Consider the following 24,431-nt stretch of genomic DNA (forward strand, 5'->3'; position numbering starts at 1 on the left):
TTTTTTTTTCTGATCAGGAGGATGTGAGAGACTGGCCAGTTACAGTCTCCAAATACGTTCTGAACCAGCCTCTCGGGTACTCTTCATTTATTTCCAAAAACACACAAGGTCAAAAGGAGGAGTGAGTAAGTGAACAAAGGCACACTCTTTGATAATGTGTTGATGAAGTTGTCCTTGGCCACTTCTCAGAGTTGTACCTGTGTGTGTGGGGGCTTGTCCTATGAACAAGACTCTTCGAACCAAGGATAATACTTTGTCTGGCTGCATTCCTGTGTGCAAGGAATCTTCGAAACAAGGATGATATTTAGGGCTTTGTTGCAAGCCCATAATAAATATATGAACAATAATCCTAACAAATACAGAATTATCTATTTATGCACTGTATTGTCTGTGCTTTCATCCTCGATCAGGCTGTGCCCAGGTGGAATTTTAATATTATACACCATCTCATCCTGTACTTTCTACTTTGGCTTCAGACAAGACCTTTTTTACTCAAAAAAAAGGGAATATCTTGTCCACTTTCATCACTTTATCTTCTATTGTTCACATAACCTGACATTCATTAAAGCAACAGCACTTTTTTTACTTTTACTATTATTATCGAGAGTAAACACAAGCAGCATGTCTAACTCTCTTTGCTCTACGTTCCCCAAACTGTGTGGGTGGAGGGTGTTTGTAATTTACCCCTCCGTAGAAATTGCCTCATCCGCGTCTCTGACCAATCAGAGGCCAGAGATCTGCATAAACCACGCCCCTTGTTGGCATCCGCTATTACCTCAGACAACGTTGCATGGTCCAGTTTAGCTTTTGTCAGCATTTTATCACGTATTTGGGTTCTTTAACAATAGATATGGTTAAGAGGTGTAGTCACGGACTTTGTAATAGTGACGACAGGTATCCTGAAAGGCTAGTTGGTGGAGTTCAATTCGTACCCTTTCCAAAACCGAAGACCCAGTACGAAAAATGTCTTCGATGGATCAAACTTTGTGGAAGACCGCATCATCAACTCAATCCATCTAAAATCAACCGGAACACATATGTTTGCACGAAGGTAAGCCCTATATTTGATTTTCAATACATGTCTCATATAAATGAATGAGCAGTTCTTCGCTTACATAACATAGCTACGTCTTAATGATTGACACACATGATCTGTGTTGAGCAATATTTTGCGATGATCTGACTGCACAAACGTGTCTCTGTTTGGCAGCTCCCGAGCTAAGCTAAACCAGACTAGCGAGTCCTAAAAGCCTTCGACGTGCACCGAGACACCAAGACTGAAGGAAGGAAGTTTGAGGACACTATAAAGTAGTGATTGTCGTACTCGGTCGGGACTTACGTAGGTACAGCACTAATTCAAGAATAATTATTGAGGGGAGCGCGTGACGTTACACAAAGAAAACGAGAGAAACAACTCGTAAATCAAGCCTCGCCTTCTTCTTTTCCTTCATACGGCGGTTCACAAAGGGCTATACAGATACACATACAGATTCTGCACACAAGTGTGATAGGTAACACGAAAATAGGAAACTGTCAATGACGAATTCGTCTTTGGGTTATAATACATTATATTATGTGGCTTCTCGGGCTTCCTCTGACTCCGGAAAGATCTCCCGCTAATATCAATGGTTTCTCCGTCGATATGCATGTGAATACCATTGAAATACCCCTCGCTGAAATACTTGAAGCCCTGCTGTCTGCTCTTCAACGATATTTCACTATTCGCTAAGAATGCGAGTGAGAAATCAGCTGGTAAATCGGACAATTTCGCTCTAGTCTTTTCTTCCTGCGCCGCCATTTTTGCTAATTGTTTGTCTGAGGTTAGCACACGTGGGGTGACGTAACTTCAGGAGGCATGGTTAAGTGCCCTGTACGGAGGGGTCAGTTATGAGTGTACATACCGCTCGAGGTGTATGCGCGATCCAGTCTTTTTTTTTTTGGATCAGTGGGCTGTGGTTCACTGTGCTGGATTGGTTTTCATGTGCGCCGAGAATGTCTATGTATTTCTACTCGTAACAAATTTTACATGCGTGATTTTTCGTGCTCCACTGTGCAGATTTGCGAGTGCGATGGCGCGCGGGCACGGTCACGCCCATCAAATCACAATGACTGCATATACATAACAAGGACGTCCCAAAGATGTTGACGTAATTTTCTTGTCTAATAACCAGAGGTGGGAGAAAGTCATATATATTTGAGTCTCAAGCAAGTGTCAAGTCATAATGTTCAAGTCTCAAGCAAATCCCATATTACTGGGAGAAAAAATGAAGTCATTACTTGTTTTAACCAAGTGATAAGTTAAGTCATGGGTGCTCAATGTGCCAATCACAACTGCGTGCCAACTAAAAAAAAAAACAGCCGTATTTTTTTTTTTTTAACTTTAGCTCACCGCGCATGTGCAGGCAATGACAGAAGAGGAAAACACCCTTTCAGTAAGTTCCCCCCTATTTTAAGCTCTCACTTAAGAAATCGTAACAAATATGAGTATGGATGCTGCAGTAAAAAAGATAAAAACGTATCACTTTCATACGGAATGAGAGGCAGACAACTTTTTCACAATGTCATTTTCGAAGTACGTTTGCCTTATCTGCCAGTGTAGGGAAATGTGGAGCGGCATTTTCGAACTTTTTATGTATACGACACAGACATTCTGCCGAAAAGCAAGATGAGAATCAGAAAAGTGAACAAATTAAAACCCCAACTGGCCACACAGCAGTCACTTTTCACACAATATTGTTCAACAGCGAAAGCAGCCACTGAAACATCGTTACCGGTTTCGTCACATCAAAGTTAATAACAAGTCCTTCCAAGACGACATTTTAAAAATAAGGCGGAAATATTATCTTCAATGAAATCTCTGCAGCTGTAAAGGAGCACAGTTACAGGGCACTGTGAAGCCATGGCTGATGTGTGGAAGGACATCGGAGATTGAGTGTTTCACACTCACGTGAGTGACACGGCCTAGGTGTGCATTTTCATTTGTATGGCATTTAGTGATCATCGTGAACTCAGATAGTTACGAAAAATATTTAAACTTAATTATGTTGTGTAATATTGGCTCAAAAAACACATCACACCCCCAATCAATCGCGAGAGGCTGGATGCTTGAGAGAAAAAGTCTGGGCACCCATGCTGTAGTGTTAAAAAAATAGTAGTCCAATGTGACTAACCAGTTTAATCAACATTGTCAGAAAATTTTACTTTTTTTTACTGCTACATGTATGGATTAGAGACGGTGGCACTGAAGAAACAACAGGGAGCAGAACTGGAGGTAGGAGAAATGAAGATGTTGAGGTTCTTGCTTGGAGTGAGCAGGTTGGATAGGATTAGAAATGAGCTCATTCGAGGGACAGTTTTGGGATGAGAGGGATGTTTTGGAGACAAGGTTAGAGAGAGCAGACTTCGATAGTTTGGACATGTGCAAAGGTGAGAGAGTGAGTATATTGGTACAATGGTGCTGAGGATGGACCTGCCAGGAAAAAGCGCGAGAGGAAGACCAAAGAAAAGGTTGATCGATGTCACGAGGGAAGACATGAGGACGGTGGGTGTTAGAGAGGAAGATGCAGGAGATAGGCTTAGAGGGAAAAAGATGACAGGCTGTGGCGACCCCTAATGGGACAAGCCGAAAGGAAAAGAAGAAGAAGTCAAACAAGTTACCAGTAGGTGCAGTAGATTCTCAGACAATCAACAAAACCCAGCAGTCACGAAATACACACTTAAGGCTCAGCAATTGGGCAATTTGCTGAAAGGGGTGTGTTAAAAAAAATAGTAGTGTGGCATTTAAGACAGTGAGTCATCAATTTTGTGAAAAAAAAAGGTGAATGTCAAGTGGCCCCTATTTGAGGACGAAGCCAGCACCTGTTGAAGTACAAGCACCTGTTTCCTTGAAAGCCTGAGGAATTTGGCTTGTTCAACACATTTTTCAGAAGAACAGTGTACGTGGATTAAAAGTTGGATTGGAAAGGGGAAACCTTATGAAGAGGTCCCAAAAATTCTAGGCTCTTCTGCTAAAATGATCTCCAATGCCTTAAAATGGAGATCAAAACCAGAGACGTGGCAGAAAATGGAAGAAAACCATCAAAATGGATCGCAGAATGCCTGGAATGTCAAAGGCTCAGCCAATGATCTGCTCCAGGATGATCAAATTCAATTTGGAGTTACCTGTTGGTACTGTGATCGTGAGAAGATGTTTGTGTGAAGCTCTGTTTAGAATTCCCTGCAAAGGCTCTCTGTTAAAAAAAAAAGGGCATGTGCAGAAGAGGCTACAATTTGCCAAAGAACACATCAACAAACCTAAAGAGAAATGGAGGAAAATTTTTTTGTGAACTGATGAGAGTAAAATTGTTCTTTTTGGGTCCAGGGGCTCCAAACTGAATTCAAGCCCCAGTACACAGTGAAGACAGTGAAGCATGGTGGTGTACTTGAAGAGGTCATGTTGCTTCATGTGAAAGAGGACATGCCCTTGAAATGGGTGTCTATGACCACAAACACGAGTAAACATGCAATCATAATTTATGGGGTGACATGTGACTTCTTCCCAAGGGCTCATCAAAGACCAAATTGTCCATAGGTGAAAATGTGAGTGTGAATGGTTATTTGAAGAGATGTGCCCTGCGACTGGCTGGCGACTTGTCCAGGATGTACCCCACTTCTCCCACAAAGTCCCAAAGAAAATACAGAATACTCTATACCTATTGGCAGATTTTTATGGGAGAATTCATTCTTTGTTATCTATGGTAAAAACTCACCCATTTACTGTTTTGGGCTCAGGCCAAAGTCATGTAGTCTTGTCGCTTAGAACATTTTTAAGTGAGGGGAGCATTTTATTTTTGTCTTGTCAACTAGAGAAGTATGCTTTCCCAACATCTTGTGGGCTCTATAGAAAAGTATAAATATTTTGGGGTTGGCATCAATAACTCTTACTCTATTTGGAGCAGAGCTCGACCTCCACCCCCCAAAATTTGAAGGGGAAGACCATATAGATGTTTTTATGTTGATAACATTGCGCAAATGAAAAACAATTCCTTACATCTATTTAATTACATCATTGCTGTTGTATATATACAATGTACCAGATCAATGTTAGCTGGTTGACCTTCCATAATAAATATTGAACAAATAACATTTTAAACAGTATATTTTACAAAATCAATACAAAAAAGGTCCACCCATGTGATATGTTGCACTTCACTGGGGCCAAGGTTGTTGTCCTTAGGGTTGAGTCCTTTTTCTCTCATTGCACAGCTGAGTTGGGAAGTGGTGAACAATAAGGCAACTTTTCCCATCGCTGCGCTTTTTTATTTTTTTCCTTTTCACCCTCTCGCTACACATGCCTGCGCAATCACAACACCTGTAAGAACCATAATAAACATAAGCAAATCACACATGCACCTACATTGAAAAAAACAGAACTTCAGTATGCTTTTGCGGATTCATGAGATCCACGGGTTGGCCAGAGCTCTTGTCCCAGTTGGTCAGTGCAGAATCAGTACAGCAAGAGCTTCAGATGCGGTCAGTGTCACCAAGCTCACTCTCCGAAGAGTGGGGGGGGGGACTGGACAAGTAGCATTAAAACGGGTAGAATCATAAAAATAAGCAGAGTATTTCAAACTCCCCTCTTGCACCACCACAAACCTGCTTGAGCGGCTATGCATCTGAAAATGGCAGTTAAAATTAAAAAAAAAAAAAAAAGTACATATTTTGTTTGATCTCAGGGAGGTACAACTTCAGATGACGGCAATCGTGCGGGTTAGCTAATCTTATATTTGTATGTGATATCCCCAAGAAGGCAAAGTGCCAGTCTCTGTTGGACTCTGCAAGCAACGTTCTAATCTCAAAGGCCACATTACAAATAATTACATTATGCGTCATTTCAGAGAGATGATAAAGAAAAATTATTGTGTGTGTACCCTGCTTAAAAGTAGCGAAGAAGTCGACTAGTCAGGCAGAAAATCTGTGAGCCAAACGCTGTTATGTCATCTGACCTGTAGGGAAGACAGGACATTGCCTCCAAACAAGATCAAGATCTGTACTAATAACTGACGAGAAACAAGCAAGTTCATTTACGTCTGAATGTTTTTTTTTTTTTTTAAAGCTAAGTTTTGAAATTTGCCAGCAACAACCACACGACCTTAATTGATGAAAGATCATTTTTTTTATTTATTCTTATCGAAGCACATAATGCATCACCCGGTAAGAAAATATTTTCATAAAAACACACCTGGCAATGCTAGTGTGACATTTGCCTCAGAACTTGACAGAACTGACAAAAATACAGATAATTCAAATTAAGGAGACTCACCAGAGCTCACATACATGCTAACACAGTAGGTTTCGTAATTACCACAACAACAATCACATTAACAAACCAGAACATGAGGACTATTTGTCATGAAATAGTTGTATGCTCTTACAAAGAATTTCAGGGGGAAAAAAAAAAAGATAATTAGAAAAAAGTTTACTTGCACTTCATTTGGCGCAGTGGAGTTCTACAATTCAGAAAACGACAACCAATAAGAATAAAAAAAATAAATAAATCAATACCTTCAAACTAGTTTTATGAAGAACATGATACATTTTTTCCCAATTAGTTTGATCGTGCGTATAGAGCTAAAATTATATAGTACAGTGGAACCTCAGTTTGAACATAATTTGCTCTTTTGAAGTGTTCAAAGTCTGAGTTGTTCAACTAACGAAACATTTTCCCATAGGAAATAAAGTAAATGAGTTTAATCCGTTCCAATCTTCAAATAGTAAATTCCCATTTTAATTCCTATTTATGTAAGTAGAATTATTTGAAAACAAAGATAAAATATTTAAAATGGGATCAAAACAATAAAAATGACAAAAACATGTACAAACTGCATTTAAACAAATCAAAAATGCATACATTTAAACCGTTATAATTTACCTTTCTGGTGGCGGTGCGATGGCATCGAAGGGACTTAATAGGGAAGGAGGAAGTGTTACACCGAAGTCGCCTTCCATGATTTGACTGCGCCTAATTCTCCAGTCGCTTCTCCATTTCTTCCATTATCCGTGGCTTTTACTTTGTAATGGCAGTCACTCCTTTGGCAACACCAACCTGCCTTTTATTACATTCCTATTCTTTCGATGATAGGAATAGTCGACATAGCCATATGATGGTCGCTAGAGCCGTAACAAACATTTTACCCCATTTTTGTACTTAGCGATTATCTCCTTCCTTAAACACACTGTGATTCACACAACTTTCCTTTTTCCTTCGCTGATGGAAGTACTGATCTCTTTCCTTGAGCTCATGGCAAATAAAATACTTGAAAAATAAAAAAATCTTGAGAAGCACTTGCTCAGGTGCATGCTGCACTGGCTTGAGTATGAGTGACTGCTTGACTCGAAGTGGGCAGCGGCTCATCTCGGCATTGCCCCGTGTGATTTCACGATCGCTCAGCTCAAGTCGGCTACACGGTTAACATTTGTTTAGCTTCGCTCAATGTTCGAAGACAAAATTGGGTCGAAAACCGAGGCCTTTTTTTCTGCATATTTTTTGGGTACCGCCAGAGACGTTTGAATTCTGAGATTCTACTGCATACAAAAAAAACCTATACAGTGCTTCTCAAAACACTCAAAGACGCTTTACACTTAAGATGAAAAAAACAGAATAGATAGTTTTCGACCACGTGACCTCATCTGGGCACGCGGCTATGTTGGATGGGTTGACTACTGTTCACTCTATCCCTTTTGTATACAGACAGGAGTTACGCAAATGTTCGTACGACTTAAAAGTGACGCATGATGGCTCAAAAGATTTTGGAAAGTTATTGGGCCTCATTAGATGTTTCAAGAAACCGTTTCGACAAGAAGTCTACTTTGATTGACAATGTCGACCCATATGCCTTGAACACAAATGGAGGACCCAAATGTGGGCGTCGGTAACCTATCCAGACATTGTCAACTATCTCCTCTTCCCAACAAGCGCTTATACCATGGACCAACTGAAGAATTACAATGGTCTGGAGGCTTACAACCAATTCATCAATAGCTAGGTTCTTGATGCGGCAGTCTCCATTGTAAGCAACCTGTGTCACCACAATGCTAAGGTTAGTGTACCACACAATGCAATTTAAATATGTATGCTGAGGCGACTTCATTTCTGAGTGAATGGTATTGAAAGTATTCATTTCCGTGATTACAGTCAGTGTTGTTAAATTATGTTGATTATACCAACGAAAGAGGTGTAGATTATTATTTTCATTTTTGCAAACGTGCTCATAACGATCGCTTTGGGGGGAGGGATGAGAAAAGCAAGTGCAAACCGAATATGTGAAACAATGAAATAAAGATTAAGATGGATTCATTCTAGAGGACTCTGAGGAGGAAGTTTTAGTTGCTTTCGTGAGTAGATTTTGAGAGACGTGCATTGCATTCACACACGAGTATTATGTCCGCCCTTGGCCCTAAAGAATACTTCTCTTTCACAGAACTTATTGCTAAGTAGGTGTGAAATTCTAAAAGGTATCCAATACCTATCAAGAACAAAATGCTCTGAGCAAACTCTGACATAAGGGAATGATTTGGCTGTTAGATCTGCTCTGCTGATATAAGACAGACACAGTTGTCGCCATTTGGTTGATAACTGCTTAGTTTTCTCGCACTGGTTCTCGATCATAGCTGGCGGGTGAAAGAAAGACGCTTTACAACGCCCACTTTCGTTTGAGTAACCGATAACATAGGAGTGCGCACCCATTCATACATGAACTGATTTGTGGTTAGTTACGGTTTGTTGACTCGAATTCGTCCAAAATGGCACCCATTTTCTAAACCGGAAGGTGTGCAACAACAGTTGAAAACTATCTACAGAAAGTGGGTGAGCAGGAAGTCGGTTGGGTGCTGGTGTCAACGACGCTGTCCACTGGAGTGAAATGCAGACAAGCATCACCGGCCAGCGGGAGCCTGTGTGGATGTTAATCTCTCAAAAGAGTTTCCTATGGAAGTAGATTAGTGCCACCGGGATTTGAAATTGAAATGTAAAGTGAAATAGGATTAGAATTTGAAATGCCACAGAAAACAGGATCTAAATTTGAAATGTAAAGGGATCACATTTTCAATAGTTGTATTTCAGTGTAACTTCTCAATGTTAACAATTCAACTGGCTACAATTCGCTGTCTAAAATCCACAGTCTGTGCCACCAGGCAAGGTTACTTAAGGTCAGAACCAAGCACCCAGCCAAACCAGTTACACTTTCTTAGTATGTGACGTCACGTTACGAAGAAAGCGTAATTGCGATTGGCTGGCTGTTCCGCCTGGTGGCACAGACTATGAATTTGAGACAGCGAATTGTAGCAACTATTGAAAATGTGATCACTTTACATTTTAAATTCAAATCCTGTTTTCTGTGGAATTTCAAATTCAAATCCTATTTCACTTTACATTTCAAATTCAAGCCATCGCTAGCTTGCAAATATCAAAAAATGTTATCAAGAACTGCTCTTACCTATCACAACAAACAAAACCATTAAGCCATACTTTTTAAGGAGCCCCTGGTGAAGCCCTCGGGAAAATGCTGCCCAATTAATCAGTGACATTCTTGAGAAATTTTATATCATCTTAACAGCATAATTGCTTCAGGAAATGAAAAAAAAAAAAAAAAAAAAAAATCAACCAGAAGAGTCAGGTTGCTGCGATTCAACATTTGACGAGTACTAGGACCTGGATGGAAAAAAAAAAAAACTTTTTTTTTTCCATTATTGTTGACATCAATCATCCCGTAAGTTAAATATGGCTTTGTCAATTATGCAGTTGGGCTGACGACAGCATACTAAAAGCCTTTTCTAACTTTGTTCAACTCATTGAAGTACATTGGAAAATCAAAATGTTTTCAAAGCTCTTCATGTGATCCAGTGCTACCGTACACCACACAAATAGTTCTCTGATTGGTTCAAAGCGGAGCATTTCAATTTACATTTGACAGCGCAATCAGTGATCATGTTGTGACTGGTCCTTGTGCGCTTTAAAAGTTAACCCTGTAGCCTTAGTTCAATTTTTTTTTTCTCCAGACAGGTATATCAAACATAAATGTATAGCTGTTTAGACCATTTTAGATTTTGCTAATTTCCACAACCCTTTCAAATGGTGCACTTCCTCACCACTGACCAATAGGAACACAAATACGCTGAATGATTATATTTATAACAACGGTGGGTGAAAAAAGGAGTCATGGTGACGTACTATAACTTTCATGTAAGTACTGTATTTTCCTGTACTTCCTCTCAAATATAAAGCTGGATTCACAGGTCTGAAGGAGCAAAACAATTACTGTCCAGTACTGTTGAGCGGCCTTCTTCCTGGGAGTCCCTGAGATCTTAAAGTTGTCAAAAAAAAGGAAAACATTTTCACATCATTCGACTTCTCATTTGCCTCATAAAAGTGAGCACAAACTCTCTTACTTGCCAAGAAAATGGGCTACGATGCAGCAGTGGTGTGGCTTTGCTCCACAGTGTTGAAGATGAGACAGACAGCGGCCGTGAGCAGGAGGTGCATGGCCTCGTAGAGTAATTTGGGAGAGAAAACGCTCCAAATGAAGAGATGGTAGCGCAGGACGGTCACCAGAACTATGTAGGCCGCAGCCGGCACCGACCTCAGCACGGCCAAACAGTAACAACCGTGACCGACTGCAACAGGACTCCTGTGGAGGAAAAATGCATCGTCGGCGAAGGGAAGGCTGAGATCAACAACAATTTGTTTTTAATAAAGGAAAACAACATTAAAGTATGAAATAATGTCATAAATATTTAATTAAAAGTCACCAAAGATTGGAGTGTTTGTATGTGCTTTTAAGGTGTCTGGCCAAATGAGTGAGTAACATCAGCAGCTGACACCAGTTCGACTTGCTTGTTTAACAATCGGCTTCAGAATCACTTTTTTTGTTGAAATATAATACAACAAACATTTGTTAAAGGGCCACGACCAATCTGGTATGGAATTCTTCAACTGAACGCTCATATTTGCTTGGGAAAGTTTTAAGACATATCCCCTGCTTTGACGCAGGTCCCTGCATTTATTTAGTATAGGGACCAGCCGACAGTTCGCAATGGCTCGTGCCAGGGCTATTTGGTAGGGCGGGCAGTGAAGGTGGCGTTCGCCCCCCCCCCCCGTTCGGTGAAGTCTGCATTCATGTTGTACATTTTGGTAGCAAACTATAATATGTGCAGTGCCTTGTGAAAGTATTCGGCCCCCTTGAACTTTAACCTTTTGCCACATTTCAGGCTTCAAACAAAGATAACATTTTCATTTATTGTCAAGAATCAACAACAAGTGGGACACAATCGTGAAGTGGAACAAAATTTACCGGCTATTTCATACGTTTTCAACAAATAAAAACCTGAAAAGTGGGGTGTGCAATATTATTCGGCCCCTTTACTTTCAGTGCAGCAAATTCACTCCAGAAGTTCAGTGAGGATCTCTGAATGATCCAATTATGACTGATGATGATAATAAATAGAATCCACCTGTGTGTAATCAAGTTTCCGTATAAATGCCCCTGGTCTGTGATAGTCTCAGAGTTCTGTTTAAAGGGCAGAGAGCATCATGAAGCCCAAGGAACACACCTAGTAGGTTTGAGATACTGTTGTGGAGAGGTTTAAAGCCAGATTTGGAAACAAAAAGATTTCCCAAGCTTTAAACATCTCAAGGACCACTGTGTAAGCAATCATATTGAAATAGAAGGCGTATCGGATCACTGCAAATCTACAAAGACCCGGCCGTCTCTCTAAACTTTGACCTCAAACAAGGAGAAGACTGATCAGAGATGCAGCCATGAGGCCCATGATCACTCTGGATGAACTGCAGAGATCTACAGCTGACGTGGGAGAGTCTATCGATAGGACAACAATCAGTCGTGCACTACACAAATCTGGTCTTTATGGAGGAGTGGCAAGAAGAAAGCCGTTTCTCAAAGATATCCATACAAAGTCTCATTTAGAGTTTGCCACAAGGCACCTGGGAGACACACTAAACATGTGGAAGAAGGTGCTCTGGTCAGATGAAACCAAAATCAAACTTTCTGGCCATAGTGCAAAACAATCTGTTTGGCGTAAAAGCAACACAGCTCACCACCCTGAACACACCATCCCCACTGTCAAACATGGTGGTCGCAGCCTCATGGTTTGGGCCTGCTTTTCTTCAACAGAGACAGGGAGGATAGTTCAAATTGATGGAAAGATGAATGGAGCCAAATACAGGACCATTCTGGAAGAAAACCTGTTGGAGTCTGCAAAAGACTTGAGACTGGGACTGAGATTTATCCAACAAGCCAATGGACCTTTCCGAATGTTATGTGGAGAGCCGTGACTAAATATAAGCACTACTGAGCATTCAAAGCAGTCTCACGTTGCTTTTATTGACACACGCACAAACATAATGTCTATTTGCCTATTTGTATCACATTGGACTTTTAGGACAGAGTACTGGGTTCCATAGAAAAGATACATTACTGATTCACACATCAGTAGATTCTACGGTAAAAAGGCTTTTCAAATATTGCGAAGACATTACGCAAGTCAGGGCAAACCCAGAATTATTGTCCTATACATCAAGCTAACTTCCCTAAAGAAAGTGTCTGAAGAAACTATAACAGACTATATTATTCGTGCTGAAAAGACCTCCCTGAGAAGTGCAAAGGAGGAAATTTTGTGATGGACAGGTAATAGCCATGGTTCTGAAGGGTCTTCCAGAATCCTACAAACCTTTTCCCATTCACACAACACAGAGTGATGAAGAATTAATGTTCACACAGTTCAAAAGTAAGCTGCCAAGTTACGAGGAAACTAAAATGTTTGACACTAAACCTAAGATGGACGATGTGATGAAATTGGAAGTGACCTGCTACAGATGTGGAAACCGTGGCCACATATCCAGACACTGTCAGTAAAAAGGAATACCAAAGTGGTGTCACTATCACAGAAGCTCTACACACAACGATGATACACGCCGAAGAAAATCCAAGCAAAAAGATGATACCAAACAAACTGCAGAAAGAGAACAGAAACATGAAGAGGAAGAGACATTTGTTTTCGAGGTCAGTCAACAGTATCTCCCAGATAACATTAAGAAAAATGGAGTGATGATAGATTGTGGTGCTACATCACACATTATGAATGAGATCCACAAATTCAGATTTGATGAGACGTTTAATCCAGAAAAACACTACATGGAACTCGCCGATGGAAGCAGGAGAAACAACATGGCATTAAAACGTGATGATGCTGAAGTAGTTCTTCAGGACATTAAAGAAAAAAATGTTGCTATCGCACTGAAGAAAGCATCATTCATCCCAACCTACCCCCAGAGCATAGTCTCTGTGAAAGCAGCCACGACTGACGGAGAAAAAGGGATCTTTCAAGATGGAGGAAACGAATTTATCACCAAAGATGGAACTGTATTCTGCATTGAGGAAAACGAGAGACTATACTACGTAAGAACAGAAAATACCCAGCAACAAGGTGTTGATGACTCTGTAAATGATATCCTGCGCAGAGACAAAGTGAGCCTTACTTGTGATGTTAAAACATGGCATGAGATATTGGGACACTGCAATGTGGATGATGGCATGAAAATTACCAAATGTGGTAGATGGCATGAAAATTACACGTAACATATAAATAGACTGTAATGTTTGTACACAGGGAAAATTTACCAACAACAGAAACAGGAAAGCTGATCCAAAAGGTATTGCACCTCTTGAATTGATAAATACAGATTTGTCTGGCCCCATCAAGGTGACCAGTCAAGACGGTTATAGATATGCCATTTCATTCACAGATGATTTTTCAGGGAAATATCTGTTTATTTCCTTAAAAATAAGAATGATGCTACATTAGCAACAGAAAAATGTCTTGCAAACAGTGCGCCATTTGGCAATGTAAAATGCATTAGGTCTGATAACGGTACGGAATATACATGCAATACCTCTCAGTCAGTATTGAGAGAAAAAGGCATAAGACATGAGACATTGTCTCCACATTCTCCTCATCAAAATGGAACTGCTGAAAGACAGTGGAGAACGCTCTATGAGTTGGGAAGGTGCTTGCTACTTGAAAAGTGATTACCAAAGGTACTATGACCTTAAAGCCGTTCAAAATGCAGCTCATATTTGGAACAGATGTTACAATAACAGGACCAAAAATACCCCATATTTTCTGATGACAGGATGAAAGCCAGACCTCTCCAAAATGTGGGTGTTTGGGTCAAAGTGACATGCATATATATACATGACAAAAAGAAATTAGACACCAGTTGTGAGAAAGGAATATTTGTCTGGTATAGTAGAAACTGCCCCGCTTACCCGGTGTATAATCCACTAACAGAGGGTATATATTATCACGAGACATTTGCCCTGACAGCAAACATTACATCAGTACGAGTGTTGATGCAGATAGCTTTACAAAATGAACCCATTGTCCACCAAATGGATGTTAAAACAGGATATTTACATGCACCTATAGAGGAAGAGATTTTCTTAGAGCAACCACAAAGTTTTGAAATGACATCTAAGACAGGAGAGAAGCTCGTACAAATTAAAACGATCCCTTTATTGCTTAAAACACTCTGGGAGTATTTGGTATAAGGTTCTACATGATCACTTGGTAAAAGATAACTTTGTAAGAAATCTGTCGACTGTGTATATACAGTTTGAAGATGATGTGATCTTGGTCATCATTTGGGTAGATCGAATAATTGCAGCAAGCAAGAATGACATCCTAAACGAATTCAAAGACACAATGAAGTCCAGATTTAACATGAAGGATTTAGGAGAAATATCATACTTCTTGGGTATTGAGTTTGAACAAGATGGTGAACAAATCAAAATGAGTCAGAAAAAGTACATCTTAAAAATGCTTGAAAGCTTTGGAATGTCAAAATGTAAACCACGCTACATGCCATGTGAACCAAAACCAGAAACTAATGAGAAAGATACAAATGAGGTTGTGAATCCCAAAGAGTATCGTGAAATTGTTGGCAGTTTGATTTATGCCATGACTTGTATCAGGCCAGACATTAGCTGGATAGTAAGCAAACTGTCACAAACTCTGGCGAAACCAAAAGCAGAAAACTTAGTATCTGGCAAACACGTTTTGGATGTACTTGAAAGGTACAAGTGACTATGAGGTGTGTTTCAAGAAAAATGAGGAGGATTTAAACTTAATGGCCTTTAATAACTCTGATTGGGCATCTTCAGTTCAAGATCAACGAAGCACCACAGGGTACTGCTTCAGCCTAACAAAACAGGGTCCTGCGATCTCATGGAAGTCAAAGAAGCAACCAACAGTTGCTCTCTCAACTTGAGAGGCACAATACATTGCATTGGCTTCTTACTACTCAAGAAGCTAGGCTACAGGCCTCCGCCACCACCGAAGCTCAGCTAACAGCCCTCGCCGCATGAAAGCTTGGCTTGCCGCCCACCGCCGGAGCTCACTCGTCAGACTCCGCGTCATTCCCGTCTGAAGAACCATCCGCGGCTGCCGGCCCCGAGCTCCCGAGGGCCTTTGTTTAGGCACTTATGCCACGCGTAGGCCTCCGAGTAGTCAGAGTAGTCATTTCACCCGAAGAACCATCCGAATATTCAACATTAATTACAACCACAGGTTCAAATCTGTATGAAAGTATTCCTCCATCTTCCCAATCAACCGATACTGCTATTTCTTCATCAGATGAGGATAAATCCAAGAAATCAGCGCTGGGCATAATGGTGTCCCATGTAATCCAGCGTTTGGATCGGCACTGAACACGTCACATACGCCCACGTACATCAGGTGACTCTCAAAAATGGCAGCGCCCCTGAAAATTTGTAATTGTCAACAAAACACTTCTCAAAACACTATTAAATGAGAGAGGATTTAGCATCACATTGTCAAAATAGGGTACATATTACATGACCTATTGGATACACTGTTCATGCAAAACACTAGATTTCCCCTTTAACATGCAGGCCAGTAGGAAGAATGTAAGAAAAGATGGACAAAAAAAGATAAATCAATTTTCTTGCTTGAGAAAAATTGCACTGGTGTGTAAATGAGGACATTTTACTAGGCAAAATTCCCAGGTGAGGGGGAGGGAACTTGAAGCAGATTCTAAAGAGGGGGAGAGGAGAAATGGAGATGAAGTAGAGGACATGGGAAGGAGTCCAGTTTCGGAGGGAGGGAGAAATGTGTTGTGGTTATTTGTCATCTGTGGACCTGTCCTGTGTGTTCACCATGTTATGTTATCACAATAAACAAACATGTTGAAGAAAGAACCCCAGAAAAAAAAAAAAAAATTACGTTTGATGTTTGTAAAATTAAAGCAAAAATGTCCAAATCCTTTTTGTCAATTATTTCATACTTGAACTTTCACCGTTCATTTTGAATTTATTGCGGATAAATACAGCACAGATACGGAAGGGAGGTTAAATGTGAATTTTTGAATTATAGTTCACTTACGAGAAGTGACGCCATCAGGCAGTGGTGTTGTGTTGACTGCTTAACAGACCAAGCGCAAATTTTGCAACAAGACTAAATTTTATATCCAAGCTGTTGTTGTTGCCACATATTGCTAACAGAAACACGAAAAACTAGCTAGCACCTTCATAAAAACTGAATGGTGTCTTTTGGGGAAAACGAATGGCCAAGAGTCTCAAAATGGTGCTTTCTCCCGCCATGAAAGGCAGATGTGAATGCACACGAGTTTGTCTCGCTGCCACTACTGCAAGAAAACTTGACAAGTCTCATCACAATAATTATGGACTCTCAAAAGAAGGGGGAAAAAAAGACTTTGCACTTTCACTGGAGATACAGGTGGTAAAAGTAAACCTCCAATACAGATTTTGCAGTTTTGCAGCAAAAAGCGAAGAAAAACAATCACGTGAGAAATTTTTTTGTGGGTTAAACAATTTTTTTTTTTTTTTTTTTTTTTTTAATCAGGCCATACTACATCATGTGTCTCATGAATTGTTTTCCTGTAAAATGTGATGCATGTAATCTAAGTGTAAAAGCAGTATGAGGAAGTGCAATTCAAATTCTTTGGACTGTTAGACCGTACCTGTATTTTCTTTGTGGATGGTGGTTCATCTATTTGTAAGTTAATACTTTTTTTTTTGGTTGAGTTTTTAGTTTTGTGATTTTTTTTTTCCCCCTCACACTTGACAAATAATCCCCGCAAAAATAAATAAAACTAAAAAAAATACAAAACCAATTCTCAAGAAGTTAGTACATTGTGTCAGATAAAAACAGAATAGAATGATTTGCAAATCACATTCAACCTTTATTTAATCGAATACACTAACAAAGACATGATATTTAATGTTCTAACTGATGCACTGTTTTTCTCAAATAATCATTAAAGGAGGACTTTGTCCAAAATTTCTAAGTACCGTAATTTCCGACGTACAAGCCACTACTTTTTTCACATTGTTTCAACCCAGCACCCTATGCTCTGATGCGGCCATTTAATGGATTTTTTCGGCCACAAGGGGTGCTCGAGCAGAAAAGGTAAGTGAGACGGGTGGAATATATGTGCCGAGGAAGACGCAATTTTAATGTAACTTCACGCTGTGTGGATAGTTTAAACAGACAGTCATCATGGAGAGTGCAAGAAGAAATTTCTACAACGCAGCTTTCAAATTAAAATCAATCAAGCTCGCCGATAAACAAGGAAACAGACCTGCTGCTCATGAACAAGGAATAAATGAATCGATGGCGAGACACTGGAAACGGCAAAGGGAAATTTGCGGGAATGTCAACAATTCAGTTTTTCTTTTTTTTCTTGTTAATATGGGATTTAGGAAATGGATGCAACAAAACATTGAAAAATGATGGAAGGAGGTCTGCAGACTTTCCATACCCACTGTATTTGTCAGTCTAACATTGAGAACAGTTAAGCTATATTTAAATTCATAAATCACATCGCTTCAAGCAGCAGCATGAAAAGGATTACAGCTACTGGAGCATTCATTAGAGGACAACATGAAAGAGATGGGCCGACCAAACAACATCCTAACGACTCACAAGGGAGAGCCACAAACATGTGAACGTTTGAGAGGATGCTTTAACAGGCGCTTGGCAAATCAATTTTGCTGTGAGATTAAATGTTATTTGGGCTCTTGCCCGATTGTTGCAGATGCCTAATGAAACAGATCATCGTGACAGAGCTGCAGGGGAATTTATTTCATCATGCCTTGTGAGATTCTCTTGTTCTTCCCAATATTAATTAGTAAAAGCAAGGGTAGGCTAAGGGGAACAACTGGCTTTAATCCCTGCATGATTTAATGTTTTGGTTTTTGGTAAAAGATAATTGGTCAGGGACTTGCATCCATGGAGCTAGTTTATACAGCATTACAGAGATTACCTGTCAAAATAATTGCTATTCAGTCATTTTAATTCATAATTTAAAAAAATTCCGGGGCAGTGTTTGGTACATTTTTATACCAAGATCTTAAGTCCCCTCCTCAAGCCATCACCTTATCGTGGCGGAGGTGTTTGTGTGTCCCGATGGTAGGGTCACCCATGGCAAAAAGGTCCTAGGTGAGGGACCAGACAAAGTACGACTCCAAAACCCTGGATGAGAGGGTAGTCTCCCTCCACCTGCAGGTAAGGGGACAGGTCCTGAATCTCGAGACCTGGAAGGGTGTGTTTGGGAAGAACGCCCCTCCACATCAGAACCCGAGTGGTGCTCTGTGACTGGACTCGGATTGTCCATAACAAACACCATGTTCAGGCAAAAGGGTGTCCACCTGGCACCAGGACACCCTAGGTTGCAGTTCGATGATCGACTTTGTGGTCGTGTCATCGGACTTGCAACCGCACACTCTAGTGAAGCGAGGGGCGGAACTGTCAACTGATCACCAACTGGTGGTGAGTTGGCTCCGATGGTGGGGGTAGATGCCGGTCCGACGTGGCAGCCCCAAAGGTATTGCAAGGGTCTTCTGGGAACGGCTGGCACAGTCCCTTGTGAGAAGGAATTTCAACTCCCACCTCCAAAAGAACTTTTCTCACGTCCCGTAGGAGGCGGGTGGACATTGAGTCCAAGTGCACGATGTTCCGCGCCTCTATTGCTGAGCCGGCTGACTGGAGATATGGCCATAAGGTGGTCGGTGCCTTATGTGGCGGAAACCCGCAAGCACGTTGGGGGACACCAACAGTGAGTGATGCTGTCAAGCTGAAGGAGGAGTCCTATCGGCATTTTTGGCCTGTGGGACTCCCGAGGCAGCTGAGCCGTGGGAAGAGTTCGGTGAGGTGGAGAATGACTTCAGGACGGCATCGAGGAAATTCTGGTCTCAGGAGGGGGAAGCAGTGCACTGTCAACACTGTGTATAGTGGGGATGGGGCACTGCTGACCTCAACTCGGGATGTTGTGAGTCGGTGGGGAGAATACTTCAAAGACCTCCTCAATTCCACCAACACGCCTTCCCATGAGGAAGCTGAGTCTGGTTGCTCTGAAGCAGGCTCTTCTATCTCTGGGGTCGAGGTCACCGAGGCGGTTAAAGAGCTCCTTGGTGGCAGAGCCCCGGGGGTGGATGAGATTCACCCAAAGTTCAGAGAAGGGTCTGGGTGTTGTGGGGCTGTCCTGGTTGACACGCCTCTGCAACATCGCATGGACATCAGGGAGAGTGCCTTTGGATTGGCAGACTGGGTTGGTGGTCCCCCTTTTTAAGAAGGGTGACTGGAGAGTGTGTTCCAACTACAGGGGGCTCACAGTCCTCAGTCTCCCTGGTCAGGTCTATTCAGGGGTACTGGAGAGGAGGGTCCGTCAGGAAATCGAATCTCAGATTCAGGAGGAGCAATGTGGTTTTGGTCCTGGCCGTGCAACAATGGACTAGCTCTCCACCCTTGACAGGATCCTCGAGGGTGCATGGGAGTTCGCCCAACCAGTGTACATGTGTTTTGTGGACTTGGAGAAGATGTTAGACTGTGTCGCTCGGGGAGTCCTGTGGGGGGTTCTTTGGGAGTATGGGGTACCGAACCCCCTGATACGAGCTGTTCGGTCCCTGTATGACCACTGTCAGAGTTTGGTCTGCCTTGCTGGCAATTAGTCGGGCTTGTTTCTGGTGAGAGATGGATTCCGACAAGGCTGCCCCTTAGTCACCGATTTTGTTCACAGGTTTTATAGACAGAATCTCTTGGTGCAGCCAAGCTGTAGAGTGTGTCTGGTTGGGTGACCTCAACATAATGTGTTTCTGTTGGCTTCATCAAGCCGTGATCTCACACTCACTGGAGCGGTTCACAGCTGAGTGTGAAGCAGCTGGGATGAGAATCAGCAGCTCCAAATCTGCGACCATGATCCTCAGTCAGAAAAGGGTGGCGTGCCCTTTCTGGGTCAGGGATGAGAGCCTGCCCCAAGCGGAGGAGTTCAAGTATCTTTGGGTCTTGTTCAGGAGTGAGGGAAAAATGGAGCGGGAGGTCGACAAACGGATCGGTGCACCGTCTGCAGTGATGCCGACTTTGTATCGGTCCGTTGTGGTAAAGAGGGAGCTAAGTCGAATGGCGAAGCTCTCAATTTACCAGTCCATCTACGTTCCTACCCTCACCTATGGGCATGAGCTGTGGGTCGTGACTGAAAGAACAAGATTCCGGATACAAGCTGCCGAAATGAGTTTCGTCCACAGAGTGTCCGGGCTCTCCCTTAGAGATAGGGTGAGAAGCTCAGTCATCTGGGAGGGGCTCAGTGTCGAGCCGCTGCTCCTCCGCATTGAGAGGAGCCAGATGAACTGGCTGGGGCATCTAATTCGGGTGCCTCCCGGATGCCTCCCTGATGAGGTGTTCAGGGCAAGTCCCACTGGAAAGAGACCCCGGGGACGACCCAGGACACACTGGAGAAACTATGTCTCTCGGCTGGCTTGGGAATGCCTTGGGATCCCTCCAGAAGAGCTGGAAGAAGTGGCTGGGGAAAGGGAAGTCTGGGTATCCCTGCTGAAGCTACATCCCCCGCGACCTGACCCGGAAAAGCGGTAGAAGATGGATGGATCTTAAGTGAACAAAAAATAGATAACTTCCCTTAATGATTCAGTTAAAATGTATTGTTAGATAAACATTGTATCCAAATAAAATAATAAATTGGTCTTCAAGATTAAATGTGAAAGTATTGTACTGTAAGTGTACTGGATTGTACTGAGATGTAGTCTATTGGATTTAAAAAAAAAAAAAAACACTGTCACATTATGTACAGTTTAGGTTTCCTACATTTAAGTCAAGGATTTTTTTTTTCCATCCCAATAGATGGTGACCGCGGACTATTAGTGATACTTCTACAACATTTTGACAATCACTATTTTAGTAGGGGGAGGCTATAAATCCCTTTTTGGAGGAAAAACACCCGGGAATGAGTTTAAATAAACCTTTATTGTACATAAAGAAGATATCTAAATGTTATTTCTCTCTGTGAATTTGCTTTTTGCACCTACTTTCATTTTATGAAATACATGACTATATCCTTAAAGTGCGGGTGACATCCCTATAAACATTCTAAAATAGATATTGTAATGGAAAATACATATAACAGTATTCACTTCAATGTCTATACGAAAAAAAAAAAAGCAAGCGGAGAGCGCGTCATCCATGCACAAAGTTGCACAATTGAGTGTCCCTCGACATCCAAGTGGTCGCCATATTAGTCGCGTCATCTGTCCTTGACGTCATTGTAACTTCCACCGTTGAAAACGCGCAGTGCCTGCTACTATGGAAGCCGAACAACCAAGATATTCGGATTTTTCCAACGCACCTTCTGACACGGAAGCTCTTTTCGAAAAGGACAACACCACACAACCGAGTGAAGTTACTGGGGCAATATTACACTATTGTTTCGAGCCATATTCAGATGCTATCTGATCACGGCCAAACCACATCCCGTCCGATCCACTCCCGCGACGGAGATGAGCCATCGCGGCTCATCGTAGCCGGCCGGTGTGGCTTTAGTCACAGTCGAGCCGGCTGAGTAACGCATTCTCGGCTGGGTTCTTCAGAGCCGCCCCCGTCGCAAAGCCCCACGCGCAGCCTTCGCGGAAGATGTGACCGCCGAACATGGCGCCTCAGCTGGTGTGGCTGAGTTTCGGCCCGCCGTGCTATATAAGGAGGGGGTGGAGCTGAGCTATGTTGCAGGCTGAGTGAGACATTGTTGGCTGGGCGGATCTGTTGTTACGTTATGAGAGAGACCAATTACGTGTTCCGCCCCAAACTATTCTTTTTTTTTTTTTTAGAAGCTGTATACACACCTACCTGTTATTTGGAACCCATGAACCTCTCGTCTTTTGCACCCGTGCAATCCATTTTTCACAACGAACAGTGTCTCTTTCAAACTTATGAAGGGTAATTCCATTCTCCCGAGTGTTCAAGCAATGTCCAGCAATGCAATGAGCCGGCATTTTGGCTAACACGAAGGAACAACGAGCTACCTTCGCGGAAGTAAAACTAATGGAAACAAACGAGTCCACAAGGGGGCGCAACTATCCTTTACGTCACTTCCTGCTTCTTCTCGACAACAAATTCCTGAGAGAATTTTCATGGCGGGAGTTACAAAAAGCTGCATACGTCAAAATCATGTTTTGTGGTGAAAAAGCACATGGGACCATATTGGCTGTGGGTTTTTCATTAATAATGTACCAAAAATCATCTGTTTGACGACACTTGAGCTTTAAAATCGTTATTTTGCAGAAATATTCAGTATGCATCCTTGTATGTCTGACACATGTCAGGCTATTCACATTCAGCTATTGGATATAGTGTCAGGGAAGTTGCTCCATGGCCAAACAAAAGTCTGACAGTGTAAATGTAGATCTGTCCTTGGTCTTGCCTAACAGAACCGTAAGGTTATCACCACACTGTTCAGGAGTCAGCATCTTCCACTTTCGACCTTCAGTGTTGAACATCCTGAAGACATTGCTTGTTCTGGGTAGTGATATGTTACTTCGTCTTTCATTCTCTTGGTCTTTGTCTTTAGGTCAGTGCAGTATTCTGAAGATACTCATCAACATGTTCAGCGGCTGTGAATGGTCCGCCTTGGTCCTTCAGTCTGTCCAAAATATTTAGTTTTCTGTTCTCAATGTGCAGCAGTTTAGCTTCCTTCTTACTAAGCCCAGCAGCTCTAAGATCCTGTTGGCGTTTGTTCCAGTCTGCAGTAATATTATTCATAATCTTGACCTCAGGGCCCATTTTACGGAAATCACTTGAAGCATCTTTTTGGCGCAAGTCTTTAGTCAGCTTTAGTATATTGCCACGAGATACAGTGTCCAAACTAGGCTTCTTCTTTAGCCACTGATCTGTATCTCCACACTGCCTTTCCAACTGCAAGTTGTGAACAGGAGCCTCGTCGATATTCTGGGCCACTGGATATTCTCTCTCATATCCTCCAAAATCATAATATTTTCCCCTCTGCATGCCAAGTATATCAGCCATTTTGGGAAGAATTCTGTTTGCCAAAGATACACATTCTTTGGTATGTGTAGTTGCCATCTCTTTGACAGATTTGACTACATCAAGCTTGTAGTTTGCCTTGACTGCATCAAAGAGAATCTGAGAAATTCCACTGAAAGTAGGTTGCAGGAAACTTCTGTGTTCTGGAGATCACTGTGGAGTGATGCAAAGAATTCTGCAAGGCTTGTATGTGTTGCTTTGCTTGAAATAGTCTTCACATAATGGTCTACATGATATTGATAATAAACTCTCTGTGTGGTATTTAGGCAAAAATGCGCGTATGTGGTTTTCACATATATGCCAGTAGCCAAGAGAAGCCAACTGTAAATGGAAAATGATGTTGAAAAATGTAGTTTTTATGGGTATGTGGTTAATTTGAATTAATTTTCCGCCATTTTGTAGAATTATAGCCCTCCTCTAATTTTAGGAGCTCTAAATGTTCTGAACATATATCCCAAAAGCCCTTAGCTACCCTGAATCAAGAAAAAGATGCACCATTTTTGTCATTTTCGTCATATACTGGACATAAAGCCCACCCTAAAAGTGTTTTTGTGATAATTTCCAACAATTTTTTTTGATCCCTCCAAAATATTTTCATAATTTCACATGAGAATATTTTTGACATGATGGTAATGTCGAATGAAGTCCAACAGTCATTTAATGGGATGCCATTTTAAACTACAAATTCAATGTTGCCAGCAACCAAAGTGTGTTCCACTTGCATTCTAAATTGCTGTCTCCGTAAATAAAATGAAAATTTAATCCGTTTTGAAATGTTTTAATCGAATCAAAATGTAAGAAATACTTGAATCTCCACTTATCAAGGTGCTAAATGATATAATGTTCAATATTGACTCAGGAAAAGATGTCAATTTTGGTGTTGTTGGATCTCAGTGCGCTTTTGAAAATGCAGATTATAATATACAGTGTTACCCCATCATTTGCGAGGTTTACGTTCCTTTCACCCCCACGAATAATGAATGCCGTATTAATACACACTGATTACACTTTTAGCC

The 24,431-nt window shown here is 41.6% G+C and overlaps 1 protein-coding gene across 7 annotated transcripts in view; it reads right to left on the reverse strand.

The window, feature by feature from the left end:
• Positions 1-5,026: 5,026 nt before the first annotated feature.
• pigg (phosphatidylinositol glycan anchor biosynthesis class G (EMM blood group)) overlaps positions 5,027-24,431 on the reverse strand; it is a 107,564-nt gene continuing 88,159 nt past the window's right edge. For 4 of the 7 annotated variants that reach the window (XM_061834941.1, XM_061834938.1, XM_061834942.1 and 1 more), the window contains 2 exons: positions 10,426-10,664; positions 6,136-10,340 (listed from right to left, as the gene is read on the reverse strand). In XM_061834941.1, the coding sequence (XP_061690925.1) occupies positions 10,442-10,664 (223 nt within the window). In that variant the 3' untranslated portion in view covers positions 6,136-10,340; positions 10,426-10,441. Of the gene's footprint in view, positions 5,351-6,135; positions 10,341-10,425; positions 10,665-24,431 lie in introns of those variants that run through there. The other 3 variants (XM_061834940.1, XM_061834939.1, XR_009797115.1) reach the window with 3 other exon arrangements.

The sequence above is a fragment of the Syngnathoides biaculeatus genome, chromosome 11 (assembly GCF_019802595.1).
Source record: "Syngnathoides biaculeatus isolate LvHL_M chromosome 11, ASM1980259v1, whole genome shotgun sequence".
In the NCBI taxonomy this organism is placed as follows: domain Eukaryota; kingdom Metazoa; phylum Chordata; class Actinopteri; order Syngnathiformes; family Syngnathidae; genus Syngnathoides; species Syngnathoides biaculeatus.